This window comes from Meles meles, chromosome 19, assembly GCF_922984935.1.
Source record: "Meles meles chromosome 19, mMelMel3.1 paternal haplotype, whole genome shotgun sequence".
In the NCBI taxonomy this organism is placed as follows: Eukaryota; Metazoa; Chordata; class Mammalia; order Carnivora; family Mustelidae; genus Meles; species Meles meles.
The window spans coordinates 7,264,543-7,275,367 of NC_060084.1; the positions used below are offsets into that span (position 1 = coordinate 7,264,543).

At 41.1% G+C, this 10,825-nt stretch overlaps 1 protein-coding gene across 1 annotated transcript; it reads right to left on the bottom strand.

The window, feature by feature from the left end:
• Nucleotides 1-1,078: 1,078 nt before the first annotated feature.
• Nucleotides 1,079-10,504, bottom strand: DYNLRB2 (dynein light chain roadblock-type 2). Its single transcript, XM_045988448.1, has 4 exons — nucleotides 10,410-10,504; nucleotides 8,125-8,200; nucleotides 2,202-2,369; nucleotides 1,079-1,323 (listed from the first exon to the last, which is right to left on the bottom strand). The coding sequence occupies exons 1-4, from the start codon at nucleotides 10,410-10,412 to the stop codon at nucleotides 1,280-1,282; spliced, it is 291 nt and encodes a 96-aa protein (XP_045844404.1). The 5' UTR covers nucleotides 10,413-10,504; the 3' UTR covers nucleotides 1,079-1,279.
• Between the last annotated feature and the right edge of the window lie 321 nt (nucleotides 10,505-10,825).

The window sequence follows — 10,825 nt, forward strand, 5'->3', positions numbered from 1 at the left end:
TTTAAGAGACACAGCAACCAAATGAAACACGTGACCCTTGACAGAATCCTGGATTTAAGAGAAAAAGCTGTAAAGGCCATTATTGGGACCGTTGGGGAAATTTGAATATGACTGTGTACTAGGTGGTACTGTATCAATATTAAATGTCTTAAATATGAAACTAGGGGTTCTGGTTATGTATAGATCGGATACAGACACACGTAGATCTAGAGAAGGGAGATGAAACAAATGTAAAATATTAATTGGTGAATGAGAGTGAAGCTTATGTGGGAGTTGACTGTGCTATTCTTTCCACTCTTCTGCAAGTCTGAAGTCTTTTAAAATAAAAAGTGTGGGAAAATGACTTGAAAGTCAGATATGAGCTATAGTTTAGGGAACCGGGTGAAGGGTACACGGGATCTCTGTGTTATTTCTTATAATTTCATGTGAATCCCTACTTATCTCAAAATACAAGGTTTGACTGAGAAAAGAGAGGGTTGGAGGCAAATATGGCAAAATAGTAATACCTGTTCTAATGGGGCTTGGAAATCTGTTATATTTGTTCTATTATTAGTTTCATTATTTTCTGAATGTTTGAAATGCCTAGTAAAAATACACCCTCAGGAGTTCTCTGGTCAGCCCTCTAAGCATGCACCTGGCCCGGGGCACGCTGCTGGTCCTGCAGGCTGGGTTTTTTTTTTTTTTTAATTTTTTTTTTTTATTATGTTATGTTAGTCACCATATAGTACATCATTAGTTTTTGATGTAGTGTCCCATGTGTTCTGAGGAGTCTGGAGTGGGTAGGAGGAGGCGCTCAGCTGCGGGGCTGACCTTGCCCAGACCCATGCCTCTGACTTTTTACTTCCTTTGTTTAACCCGGGAAAGCATCTTGCACCCCCAGAGGGTCAGGACTTCCTGCTTCCCTGGTCGCTCCTGCTGTTCTCCCCGGGATCTCCCCGACACGCTACAGAAATGCACAAAAGGACGCATCCCCGCTGCTTCTTGGTGTATCTCTAGACTGTGAAGACTGTCGCAAGGAAGCCTGTCTTCTCACAAGAATCCTTCAGTTTTGTGTCATAGAAAGAAAAAGAGACCCGCATAACCAGAATTCATTTATTACATAGCTAAATCACAACTTCACAATACATTTGAAAGGGACTAAATGAGACGTGCACAGTAGCTTAAATGTAAAAATAGAAAACAATGTCCAAAAGGTCAGTTAGATTGGAATATAATCTTAGTAATAAAGAGTAAAGCGTTTTTAGTCTGGGGTCACAGGACAGGCTTGGCCACAGCAGGGCTATTCGCACGGATTCTGAATGACAATCAAAAGATATTCCTTATCTGTGGAGAGAGGCGGACAGAATTAATTCCCCCCCCCCGAAAAATTAAATTTAATAAATGAATACTTCAGCTAATCTGCTTTTCTCTTCAAAACATCACTTGGACTTTCTGTAGACCAATGGTTTCCCATCCTCATTGTACAATGGAATCGCCTGTCCAGCTTTCAAAAGCCATGGTGACCTGGGGCCCGGTTCCAGAGGTCCTGATTTCACTGACCTGGGTTGAGGCCTCAGGTATCAGGAATTGTTTTTGTAAAGATCTCCAACTGCTTTTAATGTGCAGCCAGGGTGAGAACACAGGTGGAGGAAAAGCTTCAGTTTGTGGGTCATTCTGATTTTATAGATGTTCTATAGAGAAGTTTGCTCTAGACTAGATTTTGGAGCATGAGTCCTGTTTTACACAGACATTGGCTAATACTGTGCATGTAATTCCTTCGGGGAAAGAAGAATTTCTATGGCTGCCATCTGTCCATAGGCCAGGTGAATGGGTTCTCTCCCAGGGAAGGTTTGAGACTCTACAGGCCTTTCTTTGATCCACTCCCTACTTTACTCCCTGGACAGGAGACATTTCTCCACTCTCCAGAAAATCTCGATGTCCTAAGTTGACCTAATGTAGGACCTACATCTCCTAGATATTGTGATTACTGATAATAAATGCAAATGGGCAAAACGTCCAACTTCTTCAAAGATTAAAGTTGTCGCTAATTTCACAAAACTTCCAGGTTGGATCTTTCAGATCCAAACATCTTCATTTTGTAATTGAAGAACATTATAGGCCAACACTGCATGTTAAAATCTATACTTCCAGATCTTTGAAACAAAGCTTCTATCCAGTAAAACAGAAAGATGTTTTAAATGTGAAACGAAATGCCACATTACCTGGGGCTACCATGATTTCATGTTTCTTTGATCTGATCCTAAGAAAAGTGAGGTCGTTCTGAGGATCAATGTCACGGACGGTGCTCCTGGCTTTCATCGTCAGCTGGTGAAGAAGACCTGCATATTGAACGGTCGTCGAGTTGTCCAACGTTGTTCGGATAGGAATACCTGTTACGAGATTCACTTTTGGGTTAACATTTTTTGATTATAAAAGGAAGACGCACATGGTGGAAACACTGGAAAATACTGGTGATTGTAAAGCGGAAGAAAGTGTTATGGCTGATACTATTCACTGGTAACAATTCTAGCTTATCCCCTACCAATCTTTTTTGTCTTTACATGGGTTTTAATATATAGTTGGTTAAATTATCAGAAATTTGACTATTTCTTTTTTCTTCATTTAAATGATAGCATATTCAAGCTGTTCTTATCAGTGATAATGTCATCAAATTATTTTTAATGGCTGTACACTATTTTATAAACATAATATAACCAATCCCCCATTGTTAGATTGTTAGGAACTGTTTTAGTTGTGATGGTTGTTGTTGTAGCTAATGGTGTGATGAGATTTTTTGTGCGTGAACTTTTTTGGAAGCTGTGAATTGATTATTTCAGAACCATAGGTAACATATTACTCTACAAAATGCCCCTCCAAACAGCCGGTCTACAGTCATTTTGCTTCAAAATGCTTGGCCTGTGACCTGGTGCTTGTTTCCTTCCCTAGGGCCATAAATAGAAAGGGATATTGCAGCCCATGTTGAAGAGAATATCAAAAAGGGATTTTAAACTTTCCTTTGTACCTCCTCATACAATACTTTGGGCACCTTAAAGCTTATCGTAGAGGACACAGCAGCAAAGGGACTGTGGTTTTGCTGGGCACTCCCTGGTTTGCGCTCATTCTTGGTTTAAGCATTATTACATTTAGCTGCTTTTGTGCTCTATTGTTCCATTATGCGCATTTAAATCCGAACCTATTAATTTAACTGGGAAAATCTAGCCAGACAAATATGCAAGTATAATTCAATTCTGTTCAAATCAATCTAGCTCAATTCAGGTCTCTTAGTGCTCAGGGCTTATTTTTTTTTTTAATTCTTCTTTTTTTTTTTTTTTTAAGATTTTATTTATTTATCTGACAGAGAGAGAGATCACAAGTAGGCAGAGAGAGAGGAGGAAACAGGCTCCCTGCCGAGCAGAGAGCCCCATGCGGGGCTCGATCCCAAGATCAGGGCTTCTTTTTTAACAGGTGCTGTACTAGGGACTTTGCATATGTTGTGTCTAATCCGAGAGGGCCTTCCGATGATTTTGAGAACTAGCGGACAGCCAGGAAACCGCAAGGATTTGTTTTGCTAATAATGTGCCTCTAATTTAGGGGGCCATATAAGGTGAGTGTGGTGAGTACCTGAATTAAGGCCAAGCAATAAAAGAGACGAACATAGCTCTGGGCTTTCCCTCAGAGAATGCAATTCTGGAAAATGTTACACAAGAGGGGACTTCAGGTGTGCAACACTATTACAAACTAAGGATTTTACCAGTTTTTCATATTCTAGGAGAACCTCCATTCTGACCATGCAACAGACTACTTGCTTTTCTCTTTGAAGAAAACCATTACCTTTGGAATGGGGTCTTCCCAAACAAGACAAGGACAGTAATTACAGGAGAAACTGCTTAATAAATAAAGCTTTATATCAAATGTGTTCACTTCTTTATAATTATTTGTCGGCCACTGTACCCCAAAGTCAGTTCTATCTTTCCCAGCTGGTGAAACATCGCAAGGCCTGTGTCTTCAAAAAGCGGCAGGCTGAAATGCAGCAAGCCCTCCAGCTTTTGAGAGCCCCTCCTGTGGACTAGTTTTATTTTGCTTCCTGAAGAGTGACTACCTACAAAGTCCGCATTGCTCAATGTCAAAACAAGAAATATAACCAGAATAAATTATTTAAAATGTAGATGACAAGATTATGAATCCAGACCTCAGGCTTATTTAGTTAGTCTATTCATGATCCAAGTCAATAAATAAAACAGCTAGCCTTTCTGAATAATAAGTGCATGCTGTGGGAACTCTTGGAGTTGTTCATCTCCACTACTGACCACTTGAAAAAATCAATCAACAAATATTTATTAAGTTCTTGCTTGGTACCATATGAGGTAATTAAAAAATAATTTATTAAGAACCAGTTTTAGCCCATGGTAGGAAATTCACCTACATCTCCTTCTGAGAGGTAGCCACTGCTCCCGGTTTCTTTGGTAACCTTGCAGAGACATTCTAAGTGTGTTCAAGTACGTTTGTGTTTGTATTCTTCCTTCCTTAATTGTATCGTTCTCCATTCTGTACTTTTTTTTTTTTTTTTCATTTTCAAGACTTGGAAAATTATTCCATTCAGTCCACATACGGCTGGGCCACTCAGGTTAGTGACTGCATAACATGATTGTTGAATGGATGCCTTGTGAACACGTAACTAATAAATCCTCCTGACAGGCATTTGGGCTGCTCCCAGTCTTTGACTTTTATAAGCAAGGCTATAGGAAATGTCTGTGTGCATGCCATTTCACATTTGTGTCTATGGGTAGGATAAATCCCTATGGTGGAACTTCCGGAACAAAGAATATGAATTTGATATTGCTGAATTTATGGCAGTACTTTAAGCTAGGACTCTCTCTGATCCCAGTAAGCCGGTAGTCTTTGTATTTTGGTTGATTGTATTTCAAAAATATAAGGAATTGGCTGGGTGGCTGATAAAATCTAGTGAAATTCAAATGATGGATTGTTAGAAATGTCAAGAACATTTAAAATTGAGAACCTACAGAGATCAGGCTTATCTATACATAAGAATATTTAATAGTTCTGACTGTCTGAGAAACAAATATATACATTCACCAGTACCTAATTCAATGATCAGTGCTGCAATCTTGTAAACAATGAATGGTTTTAGAAACAAGAAACCAACATTAACAAAGAATCTACTCTAATAAAAACCTGTACCACTCAGCAGTGGGTGAAACCGCTAATTCTACTTTATCGTCACGGATAGGACGCCTGTGTTTCAGTAGTGGTGAAACCAAAGGACTCTGGTTAACACATCGTATGAGGCGATCCAGATGGATAAGCCTGGTAGAAGGCCTATCGAGTCATGAATAAAACCTGAAAATATGTTAAAATGATTTGCTGCAAATGACACTAAAACCACAAGCAGTAAACAAGAACACATGAACCTAGTGAAATATTTTCAGTATTAAGGTTCACGGGTGTCCTGGAAGCGGCAGAGCTGCACGATAAAAAATGGCACGTCCATCTAACGTTGAGTAGGCTGCCGAAATGGAGTATTTTATTAATTCTGGTCACACAACTTACACCGTATGCTATTAATAAACATGCTTGTCCTACACTGTGGTTATTGGTCACACAACTTACACCGTATGCTATTAATAAACATGCTTGTCCTACACTGTGGTTATTAATAATCTGACCATAAAAATAAACCCTCATTCATATTTTTGGGAGAAAAAGTTAATTTGGCTTTCAGAAAAGTGCCCTGAATCCTAACATAATCTTATCCCAGTAGGGGTTAATTAGATGAAGTTAAAGGTCTTAAAAATAGTAATTTGTTGCCTTTGGATATGAAAAGTATTGAGATACTTCAGGAAAGTAAAGCCAAAATCAATTGTAATTCCAACACTCAGAGATAATCACCGTAACACATCCCTGCCTTTTCTTCCATATGTATTTTATTTTTTTATAAATTTATTTATTTTTTTCAGCGTAACAGTATTCAGTGTGTTTGCACAATTCCATATGTATTTTAAATGTGTATGTGTGACTGGCTATATTTATGATTAGAAAGTGTTTGGCTAACCACTTTGTTCCCTGCTTTTTTCCACCTAATATTTAGTTTCTCATGACTTCAAATATTCCTCAACCTTTTAAACAGACTAATGGTTCATTAAGTAAATATTCATAATTTGAAATTTTCCCTGCTGCTTAGATTTATTTACTTATTTGTCTGTTTATTTACTGCTATTGTATACGATGCCTCAGTGAGTATCCTTTGTATCTAAATCTTTTCTTCCTTAGTCCTTAGGATAAATTTCTAGGAGTAACATTACAAATCACAGGATATGGATATTTTCAGACATATGATGCATATTGCCAGGATTATGCACTTTTGACCAAGATTTTCCAATGTAACTTGTTGGATGAGTTGTGCTGGGTTGAATGGTGTCCCCATCCCCAAATTCAAGTCTACCTTGGACCTTAGAACATGAATTAGGGCCTCTGCAGATTTAATGAGGTAAGATGAGGTCATACTAGGTCAGGGTGGGCCCAAATCCAAAGGCTGAGGTCCTTCTATGGAGAGAAAACAGACGCAGAGAGGTAGACGCCATGTAGGGATGGGGGCAGAGACTGGACTGATGCACCTACAAGCCAAGGAATGCCAAGGACCAGAAACCCGAAACCACCACAAGCCGAGAGAGCAGCGAGGAAGGATTCTGCAGAGACTTCAAAGAACCTGTCTTTGCTGACACCCTTGTTTCGACTCCTAGCCTCCAGAACTGATGATAACTTTCTAAAATTTTAAGCCACCTAGTGTGTGGTACCTTGTTACGACAGCGGAGGGAAATGAATCCATCACCTTTCTGAAGCCACACAGACAGCTTTTCTCAGGGGGTGTGCAGAGTTTCTGAACATGCTAGGAATTAAAATCATTCCAAATAGAAAAATGTACCAGGGTTGGACCACTTCCTGGAAGTATTAGGCATAACTCTTTCTTACCTATAAGGCTGATCTTAAATCCTTTTCCTCCTGATCACTCAAGCTGGGTAAGTTTATTATATTCATTTGGTGGTGTTTTAAATTTTATTTTATTATGTGCAAAACACAGCCAAGGTTTATCTTTATATACATTGAATGTTTTATCTGTCTAAATCAATGAAAAACTTCCACATTCTCAGAACTACCTGATTATAATACCATAAAGTGTTGGGTATTGTGCCAGGCACTTGAGTAGTATTAGTTCATTTAATGATCACAACCATCAATAAAGTAGGTTATATTCTATTTTTAGTTGATGAGGGATCAAAGTCTGAATTTGACTGTGGTTTGCAGTTGCTCAATAAACACTTGATAGATTTGTGCCAAAATAATGATGAGCTGTGAGATTCTGTTCCAAGCACTGTGCTATGGCAATGTGTCAATTTCATGGTTACACCGTGAATTAGGTGAAGTGGCTACTCTTATTTCAACAAATGCTCTGGGAATTGTGGTACGTCTTGCCCTTGCAAGAGCCTGAATTAGCAATGAAACTAGCAGGAGCCTCTGAGAGGTTGCCACTGTAGCTGAGCAGGTAGCAAAGTGCCAGAGAAAATGCTCTGTGGATTGTTAACAGTGACTGTGGAATGAGAGCAAGTTTCCGGTGGAAGTCTACAGATTCCATAGATGGAAATGCATTGTTCCTTTTTATGCTATGTCCACACAGACTCTACCATACGTGAGATTAAAACTGATTCTCAAAGATTTTATTAAGTATGGTAAAGCAACAATTTCGTTTTAAATGAAGACTGAAACTCCGTATGCTTTATACTGTTAAAATAAAAACTGCCGGCAACAATATTCTCCCTATCTGCAATACAACAGTTTCATTGGTACTTCTGAAATATTAGGAGAGTTACCAAAGCTTTAAAAATTAGACAATGTGTAGTGTTTCTTAGGAGTATATAGATATTTTTAGATATGTCCTATTCATATTCGTATCTTTAATTCTCAGCAGAGTGTTTGGTATGTAATAGATGTTTGAGAAGTAAATGTTACAGCTAAAACACAGAAAATATACTTTTTGTTTCAAATTCTAAGATGTCTGTCCTAGGCTTGGTACAATAAACAGATCCTTAGTTGGTCTGTGTGTGTCAAAAAGGCATCCTGTGATGTATTTACCTTCTGCATTTACGACCATAGTTCCAATAACCCCTTTATGGCTCTGGATCCTCTTTAGGGTTTCCTCCACCTCCGCCTGAAGAGATCAGGAAGGCAATTAACCAAAAGGGGTCTTTGTGGTAACCCCAATCCTAACGTGAACAATGTTTAGAGAGATACCTACCCTTCCCTCCACCCCCCCCCCCCCCCAATCTCCTTAACCTAAGGTACTGGATACTATAATCTCAGACCTCTGGAAGAGAGCTTTGAAATGTTCAAGTTCTATATCCAAGCCTATATAAGACGCCTACATACAACCCTGACACATCTCTTGGCCTGAACTCTTCTAGGGATGGAGAGCTTACTGCCTCACAAGAGTTCACTCAACTTTTAATGTCTCTATTTTCTGGAAAAGAATGCTTTAAATTGGACAGAAATCTTCTCCCACTCATGCTTTGCTCATTGATCTTTTTGTAGTCAGACGAAAAATTCCTTCTCTGTATTACAGTCCTTTAAATAGCTACAGAGCTATATGGTTACCTCCCTCTAAAAGTATCCTTTCATGAGAAATCTGATTCTTAGTCCTAAATGTTACCTTCTTGGGAGTTCAGATCATTAAATTCAGGATATTCTGTAAACCAGGATCCCAGGATTCTCTTGGTAACAATAGTCTGGGTCTCAGTGCAAGCTGAATGTTCAGCCATCAATGATTATGTTGGAACCCCTTTAATTAACTCAGCTTTCTGAATTAATCTTATGCACAGACTATATTATACCAGTTTTGTTCCCCTCTACCAATGCTAAAATCTCAAATAATCCTTTTCAAACTTGTATGTTATTCCTGAGTGATCACTGGATTTTCTGAATTCAAGCAGTATCCTGCAGTTTCTTGATGAGGGTTTGTGATTTATTTTTTCCTTCCAACATCATACAGAGATGAACATTATGCTACTTTAGTCAAAAGACAATTTTCTTTTGCACTTGATGTGGGCAGGGACACTTATGTCCTCTTTTCCACCACTACAGCAGGCCACTTTCTAAATTTCATGCGCTGGACTCTCACTTTTTGCCATTATGAATACCCTCTCTATTGTTGACCTAGAATGCTCTTTACATTATCTCATTACTCAGAACTTAAAACACATTTGACAAGGAAACGACACATCACTACCACTACGAAATGGAAATCTGCTACTATTTGTCATCAACAGAAATAACCATAAAGGCAAAAACAAAATGGAGAGAGAACATATTATTGAATTCCACCCCAGGGAAAGGCCTGAGCCTGAACTCTGATATTCAGATGAAAAATGGAAATTACCAAACGACAGTGGTATTAAGGACCTAACCGTGTTGGGGCTTTCTCCTGGATATAGTCTATAGGATGGGGCTGGGGGAAAGAGAAATCACCTCAGATGTGATTCGCTGTGTTATTCGCTACCTCTGAGCTGTCTTACACAGCAAGTAGATTTTGCACATCACTTTGGGAAACACTGCACTGAAGTGACGTAGTTAGGGGATCAAAATATTATATTTTTGCCGTCTTTAAGGACAACGTTCACTGCTCTTTACAACCACTGACCCCCCCCCCCCTTTATTTTACTTCGCTTCCAAACTCCTGTTTGCTGTCAGCCTTGCCCTCTCCTCTTCCAGTTTTTTTTTGTGATTTCTGCACCCCCTTAATACAATCTCTTAATCCCCATCTCCAATCCCCCTTTCATTCTTCTTAAAACTCCGCTTTCACCTTGCTCCTTTTCAAACTATCCCGTCTCCGCTTTCCTTTTCTTCTCCTTGTTTTTCTTTTCTATTTCTTTCTTTTCTCTCTCCTCCTCTTCCTCTTTATTTTCCTTTCTTCTTTCTCAGTGTCGCCGCCTTCTCCCCATTCTACTGCTCTCCCTGTCGCCTCTTTCTTCCTTCCCGGGATCCGGCTTCTGTCCTCCCCTTTTCCTGTGGAAACTTTCCTCGCTGTCGAGGTCTCTCACCCCCGCCACATCCTCCGTCCCCCCCAGTCTCTCTCTTCTCTTTCTCGACATCCACACCCCGCAAATTCCAGCCCCCGCATCAGCTCCGTAGGTATCTATCCCTCACGGTAGTCTCCTCCCATCTAGGTATCTTCTCCCCTCCAAGGTCGCCCTCTCCTTCCTCCAGGGTCTCCCCGCCGCCCCTCCAAGAAGCTTCCGGAGCCCCCAGCCCTCGCCGCGGCCCCGGGACCGACAGGCCAGAGTCGGCCTCGGGGGCCAGGCGAAAAGGCCCCCGACGTCGGCGCCCCTGGAGCGGCGGGTCGTGGACGGAGACTACGGATTTACCATCGTGCGGACGGCGAGACTCGACTCAGTCCGGCAACGCAGCTGCCCGGGAAGTCAGCAACGCTTCCAGCCGTTGCTAGGAGACGGGAGGGGAGGGGAGGATGTGACCTCTCGGAAGTGCCGGGGCCCGCGCCTGCGCATACGCAGGTCCGGCGGCAGCAGGGGGCGGCTCTTCCGCCCTGAAGTGGTCTTGACCCCTTCCGGCCGCCGTAGGCAAAGGTTGAGGCGGGTGGTTCTCGGGCGCTCACCTGCGCGCACTTAGGCCCGCGGGGCAGTGGGCTTGTGGCGCGGCGCGGGCATAGGCCTGGTCATTCGTTCGACCATTCAGTCATTCATTTCCTGAGGTACGCCTTCATGTAACAGCCACTTCCCCGTGCAAGAACGTTTTCTTGGCCCCGCCACGTGCCGGGCGCTCC

Coding starts and splice junctions, on each gene's coding strand:
- DYNLRB2 (XM_045988448.1), bottom strand. Junction 2,370..8,124: donor TATGGTCGTAAATGCAGAAG/GTAAATACATCA, acceptor ATCTCGTAACAG/GTATTCCTATCCGAACAACG. Junction 1,324..2,201: donor TGAAATCATGGTAGCCCCAG/GTAATGTGGCAT, acceptor CTCTCTCCACAG/ATAAGGAATATCTTTTGATT.